We start from the raw sequence: 26,314 nt of genomic DNA, 5'->3' as shown, positions 1-26,314 counted from the left end.
GCCCCCTGCTGCGCCTCGTCCTCCCAGCCCTGCCCGCCCGTCACCAGCCCGGGGCCCACCCGCATCCTGCCCCACCTCTACCTGGGCTGCCAGAGGGACGTGCTCAACAAGGTGGGTGGGGGGCGGGGCTAGGGGGAGGAGCCATGGGTGGGGGGCGGGGCTATGGGGGAGGGGGAGGAGCCCTGTATGGGGCGGGGCTGAGGGGGAGGGGGAGGAGCCCTGGTTGGGGGGGGGATATGTTGGAGGGGGAGGAGCCCTGGGTGGGGGCGGGGCTATGGGGGAGGGAGAGGAGCCCTGGGTGGGGGCGGGGCTATGATGTTTTATTCCCCCCATCCCCCCAAAAAATATTATACATAAAAACAACTTATTTTTGACCTCATAATGAATGAATTAAGAATAGAACAATACTTGAGGAATTCTTGAGGAATTTAATTGACAAAAAAAACATCAATAATCAATGATTTCTTAATGAATCAAGTTAACTAAGAATTATTCGATGAGTAATGATTAGCTAATGAATGTGATTTACTAATAATTCATCAATAAGTAATGATTTCTTATTGAATGTATTTGAATCGTCGTGTAGGACCTGATGCAGCAGAACGACATCGTGTTCGTGCTGAACGCCAGCAACACGTGTCCCAAGCCCGACTTCATCTCCGACACACACTTCCTGCGCGTGCCCGTCAACGACAGCTTCTGTGAGAAGATCCTGCCCTGGCTGGACAAGTCGGTGGAGTTCATAGGTACGGGCGCGCAGATCAGGGGCTGCCATGGGACAAAGGGCCAACCTGTTTGTATGTCTTAAAGGTCCCATGACATGCCACCAGGTGTGGTGTGATTAGCCGTTACAAGCCGTTTTGGAAATCGGTCTCTTATGACATCACAGGTGGGCGTGTCCACCTAGACGTATGACAGATAGATGAGCAACGTTTGCTACGGTCCACTGGGTAGGCTGGTAGTCTGATCTATCCAGCACACATCTAGGTGGACACGCCCACCTGTGATGTCACCAAAGCACGGGGAAGGGCAGGTTTTCGAAACGGCTTGTAACGGCTGATCACACTCAACCCTGGTGGCATGTCATGGGACCTTTAAAACCTGCTCCTTAGAACCAACCTGTTTCTATGTCTTATCCCCGTCCTGCTCCTCAACAACGAGGACGTGAATTCCCTATAAGCTACTTTGGATAAAGCCTTGGTAACACTTTACTATAAGGGTTTACTAACCATCAATTAGCGTTAGATAATGCAGTTATAAGCATTATTATATAGCCTTTGCATGCGTGTTAGGATTAAGGGTAGGCTAAACCCTACCTCTGAACTTGTGTATAAATGAATACCTCCGTTAACATGAACACCATTAGTCAATTATTACTAGACCATTAGTTATATTTAAATTAACTGTTACTTAATGCTTATTACTGCATTAACTAACATGAATTAATAGTTCATTAATGTCCCCTTATTCTAAAGTGTTAACCAAAGCATCCGGCCAATGAAGTGAAGACTGCGAACACGACGCCCCATTAATCGTCGTTCCCCCCCCCCCCCTCAACCTAATCCCTTCCCCCTGGTTCCCCCAGAGCGAGCCAAGGCGTCCAATGGCCGGGTGCTGGTGCACTGCCTGGCGGGCATCTCCCGCTCGGCCACCATCGCCATCGCCTACATCATGAAGCGCATGGACATGAGCCTGGACGAGGCCTACAGGTGACCCTGTCCTCCTCTCTGGGACTCACTCGCCCTCCTTCTCTGTGTCTGTCTTTCACTCTGTCTGTCTGACTCTGTCTCTCTCTCTCTGTCTTTCTCTCCCTGTCTCTCTGTCTCTCTCTGTCTTTCTATCTGTCTCGCTCACTCTGTCTCTCTCTCTCTGTCTCTCTGTCTCTGTCTCTGTCTCTGTCTCTCTCTCTCTCTCTGTCTCTCTCCTTCTCTCTGTCTCTATGTCTCTGTCTCTCTCTCTCTCTCTCTCTCTCTCTCTCTCTCTCTCTCTCTCTCTCCCTCTCTCTCTCTCTGTCTCTCTCCTTCTCTCTCTCTCTCTCTCTCTCTCTCTCTCTCTCTCTCTCTCTCTCTCTCTCTCTCTCTCTCTCTCTCTCTCTCTCTCTCTCTCTCTGTCTCTCTCCGTCTCCGTCTCCGTCTCCGTCTCTCTCTCTGTCTCTGTCTCTCTCTCTGTCTCTCTCTGTCTCTGTCTCTCTCTCTGTCTCTGTCTCTCTCTCACTCTTTCTCTCCCTTCAAGCCGATTGTACCTCCTAGACAGTAGTACGTTCATCAGCTGTATTGTCTGGGACTTACATTTACTTCCATTTTACATGCATATATTTGACATGCATGCATGCTAAATTGAAGTAGTGGATTAATGTCAAATGCGTCAGATCCATTCTATATAATTCACATTCAGGTTATTTTACATCCAAAACAATCCTATCCTATTAAATCACTTACATTGTAGTTAAATTCATACACAGGTGATTGTACATCACAAACAGTCACAGGTGAATCCGTACTTTATCTAACACACCTCAACACGAATGTTCCTCCAGAGCAAGTCCCAAGTGACCGCCGGCCCCCTCGTACCCCCCCCGTCCCCCTCGTGTCCCCCTCGTACCCCCCCCGTCCCTCCCCCCGTCCCCGGGGGTATTTTATATAACTCACATTCCTCGGCCATAGGGTTCTTAGCGGCGGAATGCGTGTCCTAATGAACCCATATCCTCGGGTGACCCCCAATTACCGCGTCCCCGCGTGTCACCCCCAATTAGCGAGGGAGGCGGGGAACGGCTGCTAATGAAGGCCCCCCCCCCCCCCCCCCCCCCCCCCGGGACCCCCGTTCCATAGCGCCTGTAGTCTGTGATCATCATACTCACACGTTGCCCCCGTCCGTCCGTCCGTCCGTCCGTCTCAAAGGTTCGTCAAAGAGAAGAGGCCCACCATCTCCCCGAACTTCAACTTCCTGGGCCAGCTTCTGGACTTCGAGAAGAAGATCAAAAGCCCCGTCGCTACGGACGCCAGGTGGTCCAACTCCGTCCAATCAGAGGCGGCGGCGGAGGCGGAGCCGCCGGGGGCGCCCCGCGAGGCCGAGGGCGTCGGCATGGGCGGGGCCTGCCCGGAGACTGATGCGGCGGCGGCGGCGGCGGCGGCGGCGGCGGCGGCGGCGGGGGCGTGGCTAGAGCCCCTCACCCTGCCCTGCGTGCTGGCGGCGGGCCCCGAGGACCGGCTGCTGGCCCGGGCCCTCGGCGGCCTGCAGCTGGCCGCCGAGGGCCCCGAGGACAGCGCCCGGCTCAAGCGCTCCTTCTCCCTGGACATCAAGTCGTACGGCGAGCTGGGCGGAGCCAGCGGCGTTGGCGTGGGCGTTGGAGGAGCAGCAGGCGGCGTTAGTGGGGGCGGTGGCGGCGGAGGAGGAGGTGGAGGTGGAGGTGCGCCTCACCGCGTCTTCGCCCCGCAGGGCGACGCTCCCGAGTACTTCAAGCCGTCGGCCTTCAAGGAGCCGGCCAGCAAGCCCTGCCAGTTCTCCCCCGTGGAGGAGGTGTCAGAGCAGTCCACGCCGGAGCACAGCCCGGACAAGGAGCGGGCGGACGGGCCCCGGGACCCCGGCGGCCCTCCCCAGCACTCCTCCAACAACACCAACAACACCACCTCCTCCTCCTCCTCCTCCTCGTCCTCCACCTCCACCACCAAGGAGCCCGGCCCCAAGCCGGCCCGGCTGCACCGCAGCGCCAGCCGGGAGGAGGCGACACACGGCGCCCAGACGGCCAGCTTCCTGCTGGGCCTGTCCCGCAGCCAGCAGCACCTGGCCCGCCCCGGTGCCGGGGGCTGCGCCCTGAAGGGCTGGCACTCGGACATCCTGCTGGGGCCCGTCGCCGTGTCCACGTCCTCGCTGGCCGCCGGCTGGTACCTCTCCGCCGACGCCACGCGCTTCTACTCCACGTCCGCCGTCCTGGGCGGCGCCGGGCCCGGCGGGAACGTCGGCAACGTCGGGAACGTCGGCAACGGGGGCGGGGGCTTCGCGGCCTACAGCTGCTCTCAGGGTCTGGAGGCGGTGCGGCGGCGGGGGCGGCAGAAGAGCGGCGACCACGGGGACTCGCGGCGGAGCTGGCACGAGGAGAGCTCCTTCGAGAAGCAGCTGAAGAGACGCTCCTGCCAGATGGAGTTTGGCGGCGGGATGCTGGAGAGCCGGTCCCGGGAGGAGATGGGGAAGGTGGGCAGCCAGGCCAGCTTCTCCGGCAGCATGGAGATCATCGAGGTTTCCTGAGGGGGATTGTAGTCCTAAGAACCTGGGGATTGTAGTTCTTTTTCTTTTTGTATAGACTTGAATGGATTTTTTTTTCTTTTTTGGATTGGATTTGGTTTTTTTGCGTTCCCGCCTAGTTGGGATAACATGGAAGACAATTAATATAACCCAGGTTAGACCTTGAACTTTAGTGGCACTTTAATACAGGAAGTGCGTTTCTTCAGTGGGCCTTAAATGTAGTGAAGCGTGACTCTCGCCTTGGAAACGGCGTCGTGTTTTTTCCGAGTGGGAAGGAGAGGAACGCGTTAGGTTGTACAAAAAGAAAAACTGTTGTATTACTGACGACTGAGCCTTTGAATGTTTTGTCTGCGTTTCTGATCATCTTTTAATTCTCAATCGCCCATTACAATTGCCTGACATAAGACATTTTCTCATCAATACAAGTCTGGTGATGTTGAACTGGAAAGAAAAGGAGGTTTATCAAATATTTTTTTGCTTCTCTGCAAGGTGTCAACAATCCAGAACCTCACGAATCCAAAATAAGTTTTGAATATTATTTTTTTCATTGAAAACTCTCAACTGAGCTCATAGTTAAAACTCAGGTCCTAATTTGAGCTGCAGGATGATACTTCTGAACTCCTGCGACCGACGAGGTGAAATTAATACAAAGGATTTCTAATGAACTGGAAAGAAATGAAGGTTTTGGGAAACCAAAAGTGCTTGTTGCTTGAAAGATTTTTTTTTAAATACTTAATTTCCACCAGTATGTATTTGAAAAGTAAACGTAGCTGGGACGTCAGCTGTCTGGTAAAGAAAGGTTAACTTCAGTGATGCGTTCAAGTCCTGTCCGAAAAGGCATTCACTAGACAGGGTTGCAGAGAGTTGGCAGAAAGGGATCCGAGCGTTGGAGGACTTCAGAAAGAAGTTCTCTAAACAGGCAGAAACGGAGGGTAAGTGAGTAAGTTAGTAAGAGCTTTTCATATCAAAGAGGCTGGGACTCTTGTTCAAAGATCTAACAGCCTTGGCAGAGAGTTTACCGAGTGTTTAAAACCGCTTTTTAAAAGACATTTCAAAATAACCTTGAGGTCCTTGGCTCCGGTTTGGTAGTCCTGGCATTTACTTGTGGTTATCGTTGCACTTTTGCAGTTTAATTCAAGTCGAGTGAAACATAACAGCTTGTGCACATGATTGAGCTGTTTGTTGGGGCAAGAAACGCATGGATGGATGGGAGTGTGGGGTTAAAAACATTGAAGATTCCAGAAGTGCATTTACAGTTCAATCATTTAAACGCAAATTCCCGATTGAGGGGGGAGCTTATACACTAATTATAGTAAATGAGGAGGTAGTTGTTGGCGTGCTTGTGGTATCTTTGTGTAGCACGTCAAAAACCTCACACATTGTACACTGTACTTTGTTTCAATGGAGCCCCTTTTCCCTAGCCTAGGAACCAGACGATTCTGCGAGCCCATGTTGTGTTTGGTCTGTCGTATGCGTCTTGCCCCCTCTCACGTTCAGACAGATTTCCAGCATGCCTGGACCGGGTCGGGCCAATCACAACCGTTGATCTAATATGGGGCGGGTTTGATACGTTGACTGATCAGAGGAGCGCCCTATGGGAGCGCGGTTGTCATTAAGAACCAAGATGGCTGCCACTGATGTGTCACACGTCTCCCGCTCTGATTGGTTGTAGGTCTAGCCAATTGCATCCGAAGGCCTTTTGTTCTACGCCTTTAAAAAACATTGAAAGTGAAATGAGGGGTTCGAGACTAATACGCGTTTGTGCCTTGGTCTGGCCATGTCAGGCTGCGTTCTTCCCCTACAGAGAAGAAAACATCTGTTTAAATAGCAGGTAGACGTGTATACATGATGCATCGTTCATACGTGCTATGGGCCGGTGTCCAGAGATGTTATCCTTGGTATACAGGAAATGATGTCATGCAACAAGCTGGGAAAGTGATCCATCCATCAGACAGAGTGACTGTGTTAACTGATGCACTCAGCGATGAGCTGATTATATCCCTTATTTTCATTGGCCTGTTTTGTTTCTCTTACTTCACTCTGGCTTTAACTCTCCGACCGTTTCCAAATGAAAACAACCGGGTTGTCGTTGACGTTGCCTGACAAGACTTTTACTGCCTAAATTTGAGGACCCTTTGGGTTTTTATTTTTTTCCCATTGGATGGGGGAAATTGACTACCTCTGGGAAATGCTAATGACTAATTGGATGTTGAGTTTAAAGTCGGTTAACTCTGAAACAAATCAGAGTGGACAATGTCGTCCTCAAAACATTGTTCTAAATGTGCAAATTTTAAATATATATAAATATCGAATTGTGGACATGCACTTTAAAAACAAATAATAATTCTGGGGGCGAGCTCTCGTGTGGACCCCCCCCCCCCCCAAAAAAAAAAACGTTACCATGGCTACGCTCTTATGAATGGATATAAGGACCGGCCAAAGCATCATCATCACGAATAAATATTCAAGTCATTGTTTTCCTCCTGTTCAGAGGAAATATCAAATCACACACATCTAAAGGGACTTTAGTCACCTGGCCGCCATCTTGGTTACTAGCAAATTTAGAACCAAAATGGCCGTTATGTGAACGAGGCACCTGGTGCTCTGTTGACCCCCCCCCATGTTGAGTTCAAGTTCAAGTCTTCTTCAAAACAACACTTGTCTCAGTGCCAGCTTTGATCCATTTCATGTTAAAGGTCTGAGTCTAATAAGCTCGATGTGCATCTTGACCCTACACCCCCACTTCACAGAGGAGAAGGACGTTTAAGACGAACCCTAGCGTGTTTGAGGTTTTGAGTGATTGACGCTTTATAAATGAACTTGGGGACACATATTGTTGGAGTGGGAAAAGATGTTGTGAAAAGTGTTGACGCACCCAATATTAAAGGCCGGATATTTCCTTGATGTCATTAAGAGTGATCGGTTTTGCTTATGAACACAGTCACACGGGACGCAATGTTTCATGTTTTTAAAGGAATACCACAAAAGACTATAAAAGACATGCTATTCCCCCTGATGTCTAGGAATGCCTTAAAAGGAACCCCATCCAAACAGCTTGTGTTAAACAGTGTTCTCTAATATCACCATCCGAGTACTTCATCTTTGTCTAGAGAAGTTGAGCATGAACGCGTTTATTGTGCATTTGAAGGTTACTCCAAAGCTGTGAACCTGTGCGTGTGCGTGTGTGTGTGTGGGATCATGTGAGGTTAACAGACAGGTGTGTGTGTGTGTGTGTGTGTGTGTGTGTGTGTGTGTGTGTGTGTGTGTGTGTGTGTGTGTGTGTGTGTGTGTGTGTGTGTGTGTGTGTGTGTGTGTGTGTGTGTGTGTGTGTGTGTGTGTTTGCTGGGGTTATGGATTTCTGCCATAATGTTGATTACTACGCGCCATCCATTTGGTTCGTACCTAAAGCAATTATCCCAAACGCCACTATAATCCAATAGATTTAAAAAATACACATGAACATAAAGCAAAGCCATTGATTCACTAGTTGGTCGCTTTACTTGACCGATAGAGAGAGGCCCGCCCGACATAGGGAGACGGATAGACATATTCAGGATTCACACACTTTAGATTATTGATGGTACCTGTATGAATCTATGTGGGAGCAGGCCTGAGAGTGTGAGATTATGTGTAACTTTTTCTTTGTTGTAAATGTGCACAGTTTTATGAAGTAAAAAAAAGCAGTAGATGTATGATTACTATTGAAATAAAATTTGAAATGATAACATTTTTGTTATTTTTATGTTGGATCGCCTTTTAAATATGTATTTCACTTTAAAGAAAGAGCTAGTTATTTTAGAGTGCTACAATAACAGGCAACAGATTTGCTCATGTATTTGTCAGTGATATGTTATGTAAAATATTTTAAAGATCACTTTAGGGATTTTAAGAAATGCTTAAGTGAAAGTAAGCTCAGTATTATATTCAAAGTTCAGATGGTATCAGAGGGCGGGGTGTATGCCAGCCTGAATGAACGGTGTCTGATTATTCTCCCAGATAGGATTAATGTTAATGCACCGACGTACAATATCCAGTAGAGGGCGCTGCTGCCACGGTAAGGAGCGACCACTGAGGGGCGGGAAGGCGGGGGGTAAAAAAAAAGGGCAGTATTTGTGACACAATTCTGAAGTCAAGTCCAATTCGGCAACAAACGGAGCTCCCTGCTCCTGGTCTGAATGTATTTTATAAACTAATTGACGAAAAAAAGAAACCTCCCTAACGGATGTGAGAAAGCGTCTGGTTTCCTGGCGACCGCAAACAAACCCGACCCCGAGGCTTCCACCAGGTTAGCCGGACAGGTGCCACGCTGAGCGGCTCCTCATGAGGTCGACCGTCCAGGCAAGTACATTTAACCATTAAAACCCGGATCCTCTTCATCTGAATGTATTTTGTTCTCCTTCTTTCCTCCTTATTTGTTAACAATTCACCATATAATGTTTTCGCAGTTATAAAGGGTAATATAACAGACGTGTTGTAGTGTAATCGCTTAAAAGCCGTCGTAATGAGGTGCTTATACATGGTGAGGCTGGACGGAGGGCGTCTACCTGAACCAGGGCAACTTGTGCCCGGTATGCCCTTCTGCAGGGCTGTACAGGTAGGCGGCACTCGGGTTCACTCATGGACGAGGCACACGGACGGTGAATTTCCTACCATCACTCATCGTTATCCTAAATTAGGTTTTATAGCCGTATGCTTGAGGCAGGCACCCATAAACCGCGCAGAACGTCACGTAGGGAACCTCGACCCGGTGTGTTCGGAAGTGCATGGCTCTGTTGCGTTGTTGGTATAGATTGCGAAATGCTGCCTTATTGACAGGTGATCGAACTACGGGTACCCTGCTGGCCTGGGGTACCGGTTCACCCGGCCGTAGTGAAGTTTGCTCTATTTAAACGCAAGCTTGAGTGCTTATTCCGTTGGCTTGGGGCCCCTTTGCAGAATCCACAGCACAACGTCACCTGGAGGAGGCGAAACTCAAGTGGATCCGACTGGATTAATATTTAACACCCCGTTTATCATAGGGAGAGGACACACACACACACACACACACACACACACACACACACACACTGAACTACACAACTATGAGGAGAAATGGGGTAGAGGTGATAAGCTGGCAGGCCAGCTCATTAGCAGCCTCCTGCCTGGGACCTCTCTAGGCAACGGACGAGAGAGCAGTTAGCAGCCTTTATTTCTCTGGTGGGCTAAGATTAGATAACACTTTATTGATCCCTAAGGGGGAATTCAGTTGTCACAGCAGGTCTCCTTGCGCGATGCAAGGGTTAAGAAGATAACAACCACTTCTTCTGACGATGTCATTGCCTGGTAAAAACAATAGAACTGTGGCAATAGAACACATGGCTGATAATATCCTATACATCCACTCAAGTATAGGACAGCATAGCGATTTTAGTCGGTAATCCTCTTTGCTAATAGCCTTAGCCCTTTGGACATGGCGTCTTAGTGGGGGACTTGTGGTTGCTGAGATGCCCTTCCCACCGTTGTGCAACGTTTTCTTGCTTTTCGGATATTAATTGTTCTTTTGGAATGGTCTTTGATTTAGCCAAGTTCAGACACAAAGCTCCATACATGGACAGCTGTCCTCGACTGACTGACTGTGAACCATGCCAACTTTAGGGGTAGCGTCCAAGAGTGATGACAATTTCCTTTGTTTACTAGATGCATGATGTCTGCTGTTCATGTTTATAGCAGTGTTAATGGGCAAACATTTGACTGGGTTTCCTTTCCTGTGTGTGTGTGTGTGTGTGTGTGTGTGTGTGTGTGTGTGTGTGTGTGTGTGTGTGTGTGTGTGTGTGTGTGTGTGTGTGTGTGTGTGTGTGTGTGTGTGTGTGTGTGTTACAGTATTAGTCAGATCTGTAACCTGTGGCTTGTGTAGTAATTCCAGTCTGGGTGTCTGTTGTTCGCGGGGGTGGGAAGCAAGGGGGCTTACACACACACACACACACACACACACGCGCGCACACACACACACACACACACACACACACACACACACACACACACACACACACACACACACACACACACACACACACACACACACACACACACACACACACACACACACACACACACACACACACACACACACACAGAACAGATGGCGCCAAGAACAACAGTTCTTCAGTGGAGGGATTCTGGTGTCGCCAGGCTGATCAGAGAGGCTTCTGGGAGGGAGCGAAGAACATGATTTCTGAGCACCCAAGAAACTCTGCTGTTGGTTCATAGCAAGGGAAATATATTCAGAAACACGTGTGCGTATATATTTATATTTTGAGCACACAAAAACTCTGCTGTTAGTTCAAAACAAGAAAAAATAATACTTTATCTATATTTTTTAGGACAATATCGTCATTATATAAGATTAGCTATTGTTATGATGACACAATTGTTAAAATGCAACAATAGCAATAAAATACAACAGTAGAATGATATCAATACTTGTGATAAATACTATTGCCCAAACTTAAGGACAAACACAGAAGTCAGGATTAGATCTGAGAGATCTTTCTGTTGATGTTGTTCCGGCTCATATGTATAACAGAAGTACAACGGTCCAGCGCTACTAGGTCCAAGTCTTAAAAGCGTTCAGCGCTCGCCACGGAGACGGGCGACGGGTCCACAGTCAAGTCCTACCGGGGTGACCGTAGTCGTACCGGGGTGACGTATTCATACCTGCGGCGTCCGATGTGCGTGCCCGTGGGAGGCGGTCACCTCGTGGAACTCCCCCGGTCTGTCGGGGAATCCGCCGGGCAGAAATAAGACATGCATCAATGTCTGAAGAGCAGAGGCCTGTTTGATTCCTGTTGTTATGAGTGGTCGCTTGTGGGGGTGGGATCCACAATATAAGACATCAACAACACAGAGCGCTGTTCTCAGGAGAGCGTCGGCCATCTATTTTCATCTGCATTCGCGGTCGTGTTTGTTTAGCTGCATTCCTGGGTTGCTAACGATTTTGTGGAACAGATTTGACAAATCGCATGTATCTTGTTGTTCCGTTTGTGTGCTACATTTACATTTAGGGAATTTTTCAGACGCTTTTATCCAAAGGGCCTTACAATATGTACATTTATCAGAAGAAAGAGAATCAACAATATATCTGTCAGTACATTAAGGTTTTTCGTGCCAAGCACTAACAATTGCTAGGTTAACCCAAGATAGCTAGGATAAGATGCTACATGATGCTAAGTGCTATTCTCAAGTGCCAGGACGTACAACATACAATAAGTGCGAACATTAAATGACAGGACGTCATTTGAAACAGTCAGCAAACTGTGTTGTAGGCTAATGAAACTCTCAGCAGCTCTCGAGGGAGTCTGCGTTCCTGTGGCAGCCTTTTCTGTGTTTTCACGTCCTCTGCCGTGTTTTTCTCCCTCCTCCTCATCACACGGCACTCGGGGTCAAAGGTCTCCATGGCTTAGTGTCCTTTTAATAACGCTGACTTCTGGAAACGAGAGCCGACCCTTAATCCCCTGCCGATGAATTTCCGACCGTGCCGTGTTCGGTCGACCGCTCCTCTGTTTAACTTGTGTGTTTTATGTTTGTTTCTGATGGACGTATCGGGGTGTTTTCAGAGCCTTGACGTTCTCTGTGTTATGTCACTGAGGCCTCAGCCTCTCAGTCTGTCGGGGAGTTTATTGTTTTTTCCAAACGGGTTTGATGTCTTTGAGCTTCTGTGCACTTTTGTTCAGCCTTTTCAAATTCGATGTTTGTGGAAGGAGTGAGTGAGCTTCATGATGAAACTGTGTTAAAGCAAAAGGTCGTTAAAGCAAAAGGTCGATGCTGAGAACTTTGTATGCGGCGGTCGCAATTCAATTTGCTGTCATCATATCTTAAACAAATTCTTTGAATGGCATTTATGTTGGACGTGTTTAGAAGAAAAGATCAAATCTGTAGTGGTTTCCATTTCATCTACTTTTTCATTGTTCGAAATCTCCTGATAGGACGTTCGTTAGTACAACGTCCAATCAGAAACAACCGACACCAACCATCTCTTCACATCGACCGATAGCGATTGGCCTAACGGAGTAAGACGTCAATTTGTCCAACCGAACATCAGCCATCCAATAATACACTTCACAGCCTTAATCCTTGGGAACTTGTTTGGTTCTTCAGTGCAGTCCATAAGGTCGAATCCTCCTATGAGCGGTCCATTCAGTCGAATCGCAAGACACATTATTACATAACGGGAAGGAGCCAGGACTCGTCTTGGCTTTGGAGATTTGAAACCTCAAAACATGGAAATCCACCGGGAGAATGTACTGTATGTGTGTGGGACGGGACGGGGGGGGGTAATGTTTCTCAGCAGGGGGTAGAACTAGGCCTCCTTGGATCAGGAAGCTTGGGTCCTCGTTTCCTGAATGAGTCATGGTCAGTGTTAATTTCAATTTGCTGGAAACTTTGCACGATGCACTGCTGTGAGGTCAGTCTAAGGCCTATTGGGAACACATTGTTCTTGGCTACAGTACAAGTACAATAGTACAATAACGATGCTTAAGATGTATTATTTATATACCGTTAGGCTTCAAGGTAGAAGCGCTTGGGAAATGTTTTATAAAGAGAAATGTTGATACTTTATCGACAAGTTGAGGACATGAGGTTTATGGTCTCGTTTAAGGTGTGGCGCATTCCTGACATCCAGCTGGCCTTTCAACATTATGTTCAATGTTTGCTCATGGGCCAAATACAAATGCAACCTAATATGCGACAGTAAGTGGACAAACGGCTTCATATTGGTCATGTTGTCATATCATCTGAGCCATGCTGTACCCACAGGCACATTACTGAACGCTCCTCCTCCACCACATCACAGCTCCAGACGATCTTTGACTCCATGACCCCCGGTATCTGTCTGCTCTTTATTTATTCATGGGGTCGATGAGGGTTTAGAGAGGGAACCCAGCCAATTGGTGCCATGAGACTCAGTTTCTGGGTTCCTTTTTCTGAAAGCTGTATTGATTCGGTATGTTTGGTATTAATAAATCGTTGGGGCAACTGTGGAGGAACACGGATTGGAAGTACATTTTACATGCAGGAATCTTGGCGCATCTTGGATCCACTGAAACATGACACAAAGATATACCATAGGGGTTTGCAGCATAATCGTCACTCAGACTGTCTGTTGGAGATGTATTTTCATTTCAACCCTGGTTAAAACATGTGGGTCATCCGCTTTGTATGAGTATAGTGGGCCTACGCTTATTGTTTCCTCGACGTGTCTGGGGGTGAGTGGGACCAGAGTGGTTTCACTGGAGATATGTCTCCATCTGGGAATAATAAGCTAAATCCAGCAGCTCCTTCCCACACACTCTTTATGTAGCTTGGCCAGCGCAGATCTATTGCTGGAGTTGGTCTGTGTGGAGGGAAAATCCAATAGTATGCCCCGAGGCACCTTCTACATACCTTATAGCCTGCTCTCTCTCTCCCTCTGTCTGATTGGTCGAATTCTCCTCCTTATTTAGATTCTCGCCACACGTTTTTGGATTATCAATAAAACATTTTCGGTGACTTGTTTTGTGTGTGTTGACTTTTGACACCTGCCATTGTTTATGCCAGTTATTTTATGAAGCATTTGCTCCTGTCTTGATGAAAATGTATTCACCTTCACATTCCTGTGAAAGGGAATTAAAACCCAAACAAAGCGGGAGCTTCATCCGACTAAGCGTCTGTGGTTGGGCAGCAATTGTTATTCAAATGTTCTGCTTTACAATCGCCTCCACCCACCTTGTTACCCGGACTTCCTCTGCTCTTAAGCTGTCTGATCGCTGCTTGGCGGGGGACAGTTGTGGAATAATCAAAGCTCTTGTTCTTGTGGCCCTCAGAGGCCTGCACTCGGGGTCCAAAATGAACAAATGTCACCAGCCCATGATGGCTACATTTGACATTTTGGCAGTTGGTAAAATGTGTGGGCACATATTAAAAGAACTGCCTGGTCGGTCGATTTTTCCACTCCGGCAGGTAAATGAATACACATTGACGGCTGCCTATACTTTGGTTGTTTGACTTCTTGCCTGACTTTCAAGGGACCAACCGATCCCAAACTCGTGTTCAATGTTGTTCAGACGAAGAAACCTTGTTCTTTTGCCAGGCAAACACAAAGTCTCAGACGTGTGTTGAAACTAGCTTTAATGCGGCCTGCGACCGTTGATCAGGAAACATTTATAGATAACCAGGCCAAACCTCTAAACCCCTCTTGCGCCTACCACCTTCTCCTCCACCCAATGGCCCATTAATTATAAGCTTATGTCAATCCCTGAGTCAGAGCAGTATTGCCTCCTGTATGACAGGCTCCGCCCCCTGATTATGATGATTATTATGTGGGCGGGGCCAGAGCTATTAATCACACACAGGGGCCCAGGGCTCAAAACATACGCTCATGCCTGTCTGTTCCAGGGAACTGCCCTAGAGGTATGTTCTACAGCTGACTGCACCCCCTTTGCGTCACTGGGTTTTATTTTTTGCCTCCATTTTCCTCGTCTTGATACCGTTCTTATCCTGGTGGGTCGAGGTGAGTGGAATTTGCTTTTTGATTGGCAGTAAGAATCCATTAGGGTGCAAGGGGTCAAGGGTCGTCAGCTGACTGCTTCTTCTGTTGACACTACTTCTGATTTGAAGAGTGAAGAGAAAAACCTCAGTCACCCACGCTTTTACGAATGGCAGCCTAATCATTGTGATGTAGTTTAACTTCAGAGGGGGGCAGGTAGGAGATTACAGTCAAACATTTCAGGGTGATGTGGTAGAGGTTCTTTGAAGAGTTCTCTGATTACTTATCTGGGGAGCGGGAAGAACAGGCAGTAGGGAACTCTTAAACTTCTGGAGGAAGTGCTCTATTACTTCTGTAGGAAGAACACCTTACTTCTGCCAAAGCTTTTTTGTAATGAGATCTGAAACCTTTTTGTCTTCTTAAGTCATGCCTCATTAGAGTCGGATTCCAAGCAGTAAGTTTTGACTCGACTTTATTTTGCTTTTCCCATAAACCACGACCCGCAGAACTCCAAACGGTGTTGTTTTTTTCTCGTCAAGAACATCCGGGGAGGGGGGGGGGGGGGTAAAAATAACTTCTGTTTTCCAGAAGAATCCCATTGGTCCCATGGGTGCCAGTATAGAGAGGGCGGGGGGGGGTTATTAACCCCCCCCCACCCTCTCCACACTGGCACCCATGGGACCAATGGGATTCTTCTGGAAAACAAACACAACAAGCATGTGTGTGGCATCCATCCAGCATCCCGGTTTCTAGGAGCACACCACTCTTCCGGGAAGGAACTCCTTATCTATGTTGAGGGAGGAGGGAGGAAACGCCTGTCATTGGCTGGAGAAGGGACTTTTAAATAGTGCATCTTGGTACACCATGGCAGCATTTTGGCTTTATTACTGTCTGTAGAAGGTTGTTTGTTGAAGGAGTACATTTTAAGATAAGCTAAATTGTATTAATCCAATGACGGGGACATTTTGTCTGTGCAGTATTTAATGCGAAATATCATACACAACAGATGCTAACTGGCAAATGCGTGCGTAATACAGCAAGGATGGGAGTGTTTGTATGCATTTGTGAAGACGCGCACAACATGTACGCCTCAGAACAGATGCCATCGACTTGCAGCGTGGAATATGGCAGGTACAGCTCTTGCTGTACCTGCGCCAGCAAAAAGGTCAAAATTGTCAAGTACTGCACTCTCCCGTTTCCTCCCCGGTGTGTGAGAGCCTTCCAGCTGGTGTTATTAGCACCAGGTTCTAAGCCAACACGACGGGAACATTTGAAGGATGTGGGATCGCTGAGCCTTGCGTTCTACCAGGTTCACGGTTCACCGGTCTCTGTGGTGAAATTAACTTTTACCCGGGACAAGAATGTAACGTGTCATTTCATTTTTTGGCAAGGATTAAAACGTTTATCTGAGGGTAAGCTCTTGATGTGGAGAAATGTGACTGGGAAAAATCATTTTTAAAAGCACACTGCCAGAGTGCTGCTGCAACAGTATAATATTTATACTTGGGACAAATCAAAGCTGGTGTCGTTGTTGGCAAGTATTTAAAATGCCATACTTGGCAGCGTCTTGGCGTTTCTGCCCAAAAATAAAAACCACGAAATTCCATTTAGTGATTACCTAATGAGGAGTGATGGAAACAGAACATGACTTTGTTTGACACATGAATAACCCCAGAACACAACAGTTTAAGTACGCTGACCAACTGACCCGTGACATTGACCAGTGTGTTCAGCACAGGCAGTGATTCGCTTTATCAGAACTGGCTTTGGTCTTATCGTTATTAAAGTAGAAAGGTATGTTTTAAAACTCTCAAAACTGTAAAAAGATTTACAGTGATTGATTGCCCATCAGGTAGTACAGGATTTAAGCATGAAGTTTTCTTCTGCTCCTGCTTAATGGATCTTAATTTTGGACGTTCATCATGCTAAGTTATATTAGATCCTGGTGATTGATGTGAGCTTATTCTCTTAAGTTTGTACTTTCCTCCTTTTGTGTGCACAACTTTAAAAGTCATTCATTGTTAACATTTCTGCAGAGATCAAATGGCTGCTGTTGCGTTTGTGCTGAGGTACTTAGTCAGATTAAGAGTTATTAATGCAGATAAGTGATTGTGAGGGGGTTTTGTCGGCTCAAAATGTCTTGATGTTCTAAGTGGTCTAATTCTTTTAAAATTAGGAAAAGGTACTTTGCTGTTTTTACAATTAGTTTGTTTCTGCTAACACAGGTTAGAAACAGGATTCAATGTAAGATATTATTAGAAATATTTTGTTTGGATGGAGCTGCCAGCAAGAATATTATTTAATCTTTGGCTTTAATATGCAATAAACAGTTCTTCTTCAATTGCTATCAAGAGTATTACAAATTTATTTTCAAATACTTATACGAGTCTTGGCTTGGCTGATGTGTGGTGGGCTCAAACATAGTGAAAGAATACATTTTGGAAGTTGGTTATTTATAGTATTGTGGAAAAGCCCAGAATGCATTGCAGGTGAGTAACCGTACCAACAACCACAGACTTCACAGCGGCCAAAGCTTGTCTTGTTCATGGCTTTCTGGTGGAAGTCGATTCCCACACACAGTATAAAACTGATTGGCATTTCACATTTTTTATTTCTTTATTTAAAGGGACAGCGCACATTAATAAACACGAGCAACAGAGTTCAACATGTAAATTATGCCAGATTTAGCCATGCCGGCTAATTTCCATCTGTAGTCTCTGTAGTCCCATCTGTAGTGCCGCATGAAGCTGTGCTCCGCCTGAATGTATTGATTTCCGCTAGTTGTGTTCTCTTTCCATCGTGACCGCCCTATAGTCTATCACAGGTCAGCGGTAATGAGCCTGGGGTTATTAATCGGGCAGTTGGAATATTTAGTGGGCACCAGTTTGAAACTGAGTTACGGTCAATACAGACGCCATGTGTCGAGGGACATGACCCCGGCCTTAAATATAACCCGGGGCTGTCCGTATCCACGGTGTGATTAAATCATATCTTAATGGGGCTGTAATGAACGCTTTATTGGTCGTGGCAAGTTAGAAGCAGCTACTACCGAGTCGTAATAAAACCTGCAGATAATACTCTGCAGGTTTTATTACGTGTATCCGTTTAGGTTCATCTGTCCTCGTTGTTAATTTTGTCTCATCTGTTTGGTTTTTGGCTACCAAACTCAACGCCACCGCCCAGATCTCGAGTATACTTTTTTTTATATTGTGACTTGATTGAAGTCGAGTTTATTAAAATACACGGGATTCATGGACGACCGCCTCGTATTCAGTCACTTAATGTACTTCCTCCTTCAGAATGTGGGCTATTGTGAGCACAGAGTACGCCACGAACAATGAGCAACTTACCGCGCTCCCCTGCAGTTTTCCATTGGCCCAGATCCTCCCTGGGGGGGGGGGGGGGGGGGGTGATGGTGGTGGTGGTGGTGGTGTGTGTGGGTGGCTGTCAGGAGGGTTGCTGTATCAGCAGATTAGTCAATGCACAGTGAAGGGGCCTCCTTGCTCTTAGTGGGGCTTTCTGCCGTGAAGTCAATCTTCAGTATATGCAGGCCTTGAGTTTTATACAGGTCCAGGGGGGGGATACGGTAGCACGTTGGGATTGTGTGCAAAGCTCACTAAGGGGAACTCATAATGAAACCTTTTAATCTGATCATAAAGGGTTTTTTTTATGGTTGATTTCATTATTGGGCAAAGAGTCACCAGCTCACTTCTCTGCTCTGGCTTTGTTGAAACACACACGGTGTGCTTACTGCGTTGTGTGGAGGAGATGTATCCCAGAACACTTGGGAGCTTGTGAAGAAATGTGGGGGATTAAGAGAGTGTGTGCGTGCGTGCGTGTGCGTGTGTGTGTGTGTGTGTGTGTTTGAGTCTCAGTGTAAATCTTCTTACCAAATCCTCTTTACTTTCCATTGTGGGAGAGCGACGTGCGAATGGAGAAGAAACATTAGCACTTGTGCTTCGCATTGCGAGTGAAAGAATAAAGAAGGAACGGCTGAACTGGATTTAAGGGGGCTGGCGATGCGATGTGACGCCGCATACGGGACAGGTATGGCTGGACTCGAGCCCTGGACCCGTTACTGTGGTCGGTTAATACTGTTCACTGAAGATGACAGCTTGCTCGAGGCCTGGGCTGTGTTGTTAATTTCCAAATGAGTTGACACCTCGAAAGTCTCCGGATCTCTCTCGACCTCCTAAAGATGATCACTTATTGAAACGTTGGTATTTGCTGTGTTCAGACAGGCCGATGGGTTGATCATGTGGAATCCGGTCCTCACCGGTTCAGACAGCTGGTCTAATGTTTATTTTTTTTGTGCCCGCCCTTCCTGCTCATGTATCATTTATAGCCCTTGTTTACATTTAGTTTCTTCAATGAAGTCGTCCGCAGGTCTTTGAATTGCCAGTACAACTCAGTTATTGTGTTTTGGTGAGCCTCTCATCAAACGGATCGTGATGGATGTTAAGTTAGCGATACTTGTACTTTTATGTTTAGGTGTACCGCAAACAGAAGGAGCTACTCTGTAATTCTTTTTGTAATGAAGAGTTGCAAAATACAGTTTTGTATTTTTCCTCATTGCCCTTTGTGTAATTAAATGACTGGGGCTGCTACTCTTGTGTAAATCAGTAAACACTTGGAGAATGAGTCATTGTTTATTTATGTTTAGCAATGAGATGGGACGCTCCCCATATACTAAGCCGCACCAAAGAAATGTGTTACTTGTGCAACCCACCTGAATCTGTTATTTCACCGGTTTAACTTGGTTAAAATACAATGTTTCCCAGTTAATTTTTAGTCCAAAGCGTCGGATGTTCAGTTCATTCTTGTTAGAGTTGTTCAATATGAGTCAGTTGGTGGATCTTTTGTCTTCTGTTTCGTTAGATCTTTCGGGCCTGTATTTGTTTGCAGTAGAGCTGTTCCTAGGGGAAAGGGAATCTTGAACGCGTGTGTCATAACGTAGGACGTGCTAATGGGCTACTCTGCGTCACTAAACTCCTTTGGAGAGATAAAGCGGACCCACCCTTAATGACGCTTGCACACTTGTGGTGTCACCATTACTTTACAGTGGGACGGTTCTGTTTGCAATGCTCTCTCCACTGACCTCACAGGCCGGGCTTGATGTTTCCTCGCTCAGCCTTATCAAGGCTGGCTGTGTTGACTAAGGGCCTTAATGTGGCTCTGGAAACGAAGGGAGATGGAAATCCCACCGCAGTGTTTGCAGACAAACTGCCATGCCTCTGCCATGTCACATATGAACTCACCACAAACGATCGACATACTAGACATGGGTTACCCGCCCCCCCCCCCCACCAGTATGGCCCCCTGTGTGTCTCCTTTAGGATAATCCCTGAGGTATATCCACCTGCCTCTCGCTCTCTGCAGACCACGTGGTCGCTGAAGGACCTTGGAGGCTTTCCCTCACTCACACGCGCCAATCAGACAAGCGCCCGTGTGCTTTATAGGAATGTACGGTCGCCCCTCGGAGGAAGGCCAACGAGCAGGGTGCGACAGAGTATCCTCAGATAGTAGCCTCTACTACAGGCTAGGATCTATATCATAAATCAAGCCTTCAGACGTCTATAGGGCTATTAAAAGCCCAACCGTGCAGTGTTCATGGCCTCTCTGGGTTTGTATTCATGGCCACTTTGGGGTTGTATATTTTAAAAGAATACTGACAAGTAGTCTGTGAAAATGGTGGATAGTGTTGATGCCGACTGTGACATGTTTGGGGACACATTCATGTAGCAAGAGAAGGATGGCTTTTCCTCTCTGCTACAACCCTCCTAAATAATGAATGTGTTCTACGCAACAGAAATACAATATTAGTTACATACAAATAGTCCTTTTTGCGAGAGGCGTTGGTCCGAACGTACTGGAGCCGGTCTGTTCGGTCTTGTCTTCTCTGGGGATCAAATTACTTCTCGTCAGAGGTTCTTGTGTTTCTTAGAAAACAAAACTCCTCGCTGTGTGGGTGAGGGTTAGCCACCAGATGTCTGTCTGTCTGTCAGTCGTTATGACGTTATGACGTACGTGATCTGGGTCAGTCGAGGGCCCGGGCGCTGTAATGACGTCCCTGTCGTTTCCCCTTCTAATCCGGGCTGACCTATGGCAGGCTGCGAGGCAGGCTAACCCTCCATCGATTGGTTGAAGGCCGTCCTCACCAGGATGGATGGGCTCTGATCTTAAGAGGTGTCAGAAAAGGGCGGGAAAGTGACGGATTGACAGTTGGACGATACGGCTTTTGATGCGGGAAGTGAATAGTAGACGTGGCCGGTTGCGATGGAGAGGCGAGATTCATATCAATGTCCTTTTGATGGCTTAACGAGTTGGCATGGCCATAATCTACCCTAAACACTTAACGGCTAGCTGTAGCAACATGGATAACATTAAGATATTTGAAAAGATAGGGAAGTATTAAGCAACAGGGAGGGTCGGTCAAATATTGAAGTCCATTTGTGTTTTTGTTATCTTGGGAGCAGTGAAGCTCCCTCTATGTTACTCACTCCACCTGGACTGACACGCAGGGCTGCAACTAACTATGGTCCTTGGCAACCTTGCTCCAGAGCACATTGTGTAAAGGTGCTAGACTGTGGGCCATGGAAAGGCCACAGTGCTCGTGTGTGTGTGTGTGTGTGTGTGTGTGTGTGTGTGTGTGTGTGTGTGTGTGTGTGTGTGTGTGTGTGTGTGTGTGTGTGTGTGTGTGTGTGTGTGTGTGTGTGTGTGTGTGTGTGTGTGTGTGTGTGTGTGTGTGTGTGCGACCCACTATTGTGATGACACCACAGTTGTTCATCCATCATTAATATAGGGTGTCAGTCTACCACCTGGGTGTGGGTGTTGCCTCTATTCCTCCTTCAGTTCTGCTCAGCCTTCTAAAAATGACCAAATGTTTGATGAAAATGTTAAATATAATGTGTCGAAAATATACCATTTCCCGTAAGGTGATGTAAGCGGTGTCTGGTCACCCAGAAATAGCTCACTAATCATCTCCTTGATTGTCAGGTTGAATCATGAGGTTTGAACTTCAACGTAAGGGGCTTTCTGCATCCACCATAGCCAGAGCTTTGAGGCTGCTGCTGCAGCCGCCTTCGAGAGCCTTACCGTCTCATATAGGCCACTATGTCACCGCTAAATTTAGCTTTGGCACATTGGATGCTCTACAAGGTGATCTGCGATTTGCCCACACTGATGAAACAGGAACAAACGTCTGTGGTGTGTCTCAGCACGGCCAATGCAGTCATGACTTACCTAGAACGTCTGCAATGCATCATTGTCATACATCTGAAGCTATACCATCAAACTAAGCTTTTGGGTTAGATGCTTTCAATATCAGTGGCGAGTGGTTGTGAAGCTTTGCTCTCTGTTGTAGTTCGTCAACCACTTAATCATCTATGAACGGTTGTCATGAAGTAAAAATGATCCTTTTACATTCACATTCACATTCAGGCCATTTAGCTTTTATCCGAAGCGACAGAAGAAAGAGAAAGAACAATACATCTGTCGGTACAGTAAGGATGTTCATAGAACCAAGTGCCGAGCACTAACGATTGCTAGGTTAACCCATTCCCCGTATCCAACAAACATAGGCTAGGATAAGATGCTACACTTGATAAGTACTATTTTCAAGTGCCAGGACGTAAAACATACAAAAAGTGTGTACAGTAAGTGCCAAATTATCAATAATACTTTGTCTTTCAAAAGGAGGAAATTAAACTGGTCTGGTACTGTAGTTGGAATGTGGAGTTGACTTCTACTGGATGTGAACTTCAGTTGTGAAGTTAAGGAGAGTCATGTACATCCTTTTTTTTATTGTCCATGGTGTGTATAAATTGAGATGGGAGGTACGATACATCTTTAAGTCTTTATCTTGGTGCTTAGGATGCCCCCAAGGGCCAAAACATCCTCACCCACAGGAGCAGCCATATTGTTTTCAGCAATTGACCTGTCTGAGGTAGTTATGGTTACCACGTAACGAAGAGAGGGCGAGAGAGAGAGACAGAGAGAGAGCGAGGCCTTTGAGTTCAGTTCAATGAAATACAGAGCCCAAAGGAAAATTGGGGCCCTGGGAAAAGTCATCTTGTTGCTGCACTGTACATACAGCAACGCTATGCTAACAGAGACACACACACACACACACACACACACACACACACACACACACACACACACACACACACACACACACACACACACACACACACACACACACACACACACACACACACACACACACACACACACACACAGAGACACACACACACAGAATCTTTTTGTGTAGCAGTTGTTTAATTTCATCTTTATGAACTTTTCATCTGAATGTGACATTTCCCAGGCGGCCATCCGGAAGTCTTTAATGACTTCTTAAGAAGTGGAAAATGCTCTGGGTGGAAACTAGCTGGCCCAACTCTCTCTCTGTGTGCCGTGTTTATCTTTTATTAAGGAGTGTTGGGTTGGTCTCCGCTGCCAGGCAAAACCTTTATTCAGCAGCTCACATATTGTTTGGTTTTACCAGGAGAATTGCTGAGAGAAACGCTAGCGTGGTTGTGAGTGTAACGCACTCCTGTTAGTTTTAATGTCTTGTTCTGAAAAAGACAGCAACAAGTGGTATCGTGTGATGTCAGTATTCTGTCTTTCCCCTGGGATTTAGTTATTTGATTTGAATGCTACCTGAATCATCTTGTTTGCACGCTGTATAAAGGCTTGGGGACTAGGGCATGAGCAATGGGTTTGGAGTTTGGTTTATTCCGTGGCTGTATCACATTCACAGCCCTTAGGAGCGTCAGTAAAAACCTAATGAAGGCTGTATCCAAAATGTCCTAAAATAATAAACTCGACATAAACTTGACCTGACGTGATAAGAGTGTGTCTGATGCTGTGTGTCCTTCAGCCGCGGTCTCGACCACCGCACGCTGAAGGGCGTGGCCAGGAGTCAGTCGGGCTGCTTATCGTGGTTGACTTTCTACCCACACTCCAATGATGTATCGTCTGGTAAACATACCAGCTCTGTAACGCTGGTTTATGAATACAATAATGGACTCTCGAAAGAAAGCATTGCATTGGGTTATGTTTTTTAATATTTACAAAGATGTACAAGTGTTACACTTTTACTAACTGTCATTTCAACGGATCTCATAAGGTTTTTCATTGCAGATCAAAAATACTTTACCTACTTGCCAATGCGTTTTCGAGTGTCTATGCAAATGTTGCCGTGTGATGTCATCAATAGACCGACTGCCTCGACCAATCACTGTCTTTGATGTCTTTGGATTTAGGGATGTCAACAGGGTTGGGCGGAGTGGCTGTACCACTGCATAGGCAGTGAATCTGACCTCCCTTGTCTATTTTTAATAAATGGACCATTGTGTGTGTGTGTGTGTGTGTGTGTGTGTGTGTGTGTGTGTGTGTGTGTGTGTGTGTGTGTGTGTGTGTGTGTGTGTGTGTGTGTGTGTGTGTGTGTGTGTGTGTGTGTGTGTGTGTGTGTGTGTGTGTGTGTGTGTGTGAGTGAATCACACACACTCCTTCCTCCCCACACCCGTTTGTGTCATCCCCCCCCATTTGCATTTTCCAAATCTGTGGCCGCAGGCTGAAGGAAGTCGACGTGTTAAACATGCGATGTTGAGTTCATAAGGACAAACGTTGACGTCGTCGTCACGCCAACTGCTCCCTCGTCACCTTCTCGCCCATTCCTCCCCCCCCCCCCCCCCCCCCCCCCCGGCCGGTCCACACTCATACAGAGACAAGTACAGGCAGTCTCAGAAACAAACCGTCTTGACGAAGTAACTTGGTGTATTTGACGCAGGCGGTCTAGTCTCGTGCCATCCGGGCGATCTGTTGAATCGTTTGTCACCGAGACCCCCTACAGCGGGAGACGGTGTCGGGTGTCTGTCACGGTGTGAACGGCGTTCAGTTGTCCAAAAAACGGTTGTCAGTTGCAACACACAAATTCAGCGCTAAACGGCATTTCCAAGTCAAATATCACAGAAGAGGCACGGGTTAGCTTGTTGGCTTGTTGGCTTAGGTTAAGAGCATTTGTGAACACAGTGCTTTTCTACAGTCGTCACTTTGTATGTATGTGATAGGATTTATATCAGGGTGGAAATCTGACATCATTTAGTGAGAGTGGAGAAGATACATTTTCTATTCACAATTTGATGACATTTTATTTTGCTTTTGACCTAAATCAAATCAAATAAACACTGAGTTGTATGACGTCAGATGATTTACGATTTTTATTATTGACAACTTGTTCTTCTGCGTCTCCTCTCAGACGGGGCGCAGAAAGGTCGGCTCCATCTATAAAATCTCATTGAATATGCAGCATGTGACATTTATTAAAAGTAAACAGACACACAAAAAGACACGCACGCATACACACAAAAACAGACACACGCATACAAAAACACACACACACACACAAAAGACACACACACACATAAAAAGACACACACGCATACACACACACAAAGACACACATACAAAAACAGACACGCACAAAAACACACACACACACACACAAAAACTGACACACACCACACACACATAAAAAGACACACAAAAAGACACACACACACGCACACACACACTACTCTAGCCATAGTCTCTCTCTGTTGAACCAAAGCTGCCGGGCCCTAAACCCAGCCTGCCCATCAGCCCAGGCTCCCTGAGGTATCACCGGGTTGTTTGCGTAAGCAGCATGTCCACACCGTGCAACAATGGCTCTGCTGTCGAGTGATGGGGGCCGAGTGAATCTCCCCCTGGCCCCTGCTGACCCCCGACCGGGCCCTCCAGGTGACGGGTTGCGTCCGTCTTGTCTGATCGGTCTCCTCTGATCCGCTCCATTGTTCCCGCCGGTGTGTGTGTCGGAGATAGTGTAATCTGTGTGTTGTCAGCAGGGTCTCGTTTCTCTCTGATTGGTTAGCGGCGAGCTTGCATCGTGTGTTCAGGCGTCCCTCGTCTACGGCGCGGTTGGGAAGTTGAAGTGTATTTATATTTTGGTTATGATTCTGTCAGTGCTGCTGAAAGGATCGGGGGGTCATCTGTTCATCAACGGGACATTGACCTGACCTTGTTTTGGATGATCCATGAAATACGCTCGGTCATCTTATTGAGTAAAAAGACCAGAGATCTGTTGTTTATTGCCTCAGAGAAGCACATATTGGGTTGTTGTCCTCTATTGCAGATCATTGTATTTAAAAAATGTGTCTCAAATGCTGTCGAATTTCTAACTTCTAACTTGTTTTTGGTATTTTGCAACTATTAAAGACATTTCATGGACTGTGTGTGTGTGTGTGTGTGTGTGTGTGTGTGTGTGTGTGTGTGTGTGTGTGTGTACTGCTTGATGTTCATCATCGTCTCCTTGTCCTTCTCCCATCCAGGTGTGTCTTGTGTGAAGTCCAGGATGAACGGCTACGACAACCCCCCCCTCGCCCCTGGCACCTTCGGCTCCTACCCCTCCCACCTCAAGTGAGTACCCCCCCCCCCCCCCCCCCCATATCAGCGTTGCATTGTCGTGGACAGTGAGTCCTCCATTTTGAAAGCGATACGTTTGGAGATGGTATCGTAAATGGTGGAAGACATTTT

At 46.9% G+C, this 26,314-nt stretch overlaps 2 protein-coding genes across 4 annotated transcripts in view; both read left to right on the top strand.

The window, feature by feature from the left end:
- Nucleotides 1-7,983, top strand: part of dusp16 (dual specificity phosphatase 16) — a 17,046-nt gene extending 9,063 nt beyond the window's left edge. Inside the window, exons 3-6 of the mRNA XM_056587594.1 lie at nucleotides 1-111; nucleotides 587-746; nucleotides 1,586-1,709; nucleotides 2,898-7,983. The exon at nucleotides 1-111 is cut by the window's left edge and continues 59 nt beyond it. Of these exons, the coding sequence (XP_056443569.1) occupies nucleotides 1-111; nucleotides 587-746; nucleotides 1,586-1,709; nucleotides 2,898-4,242 (1,740 nt within the window). The 3' untranslated portion in view covers nucleotides 4,243-7,983. The remainder of the gene's footprint in view (nucleotides 112-586; nucleotides 747-1,585; nucleotides 1,710-2,897) is intronic.
- Nucleotides 7,984-8,340: 357 nt separating this feature from the next.
- The window catches only part of eps8a (epidermal growth factor receptor pathway substrate 8a), a 37,704-nt gene continuing 19,730 nt past the window's right edge, over nucleotides 8,341-26,314 (top strand). For 2 of the 3 annotated variants that reach the window (XM_056587794.1, XM_056587793.1), the window contains exons 1-2: nucleotides 12,574-14,764; nucleotides 26,110-26,197. In XM_056587794.1, coding sequence (XP_056443769.1) covers nucleotides 14,500-14,764; nucleotides 26,110-26,197 — 353 coding nt within the window. In that variant the 5' untranslated portion in view covers nucleotides 12,574-14,499. Of the gene's footprint in view, nucleotides 8,578-12,573; nucleotides 14,765-26,109; nucleotides 26,198-26,314 lie in introns of those variants that run through there. The other variant, XM_056587795.1, reaches the window with a different exon arrangement.

This window comes from Gadus chalcogrammus, chromosome 4 (genome assembly GCF_026213295.1).
Source record: "Gadus chalcogrammus isolate NIFS_2021 chromosome 4, NIFS_Gcha_1.0, whole genome shotgun sequence".
Classification (NCBI taxonomy): Eukaryota; Metazoa; Chordata; class Actinopteri; order Gadiformes; family Gadidae; genus Gadus; species Gadus chalcogrammus.
Note: the sequence above shows the minus strand (reverse complement) of the source record. Positions and strands in the feature narration are given on the sequence as shown.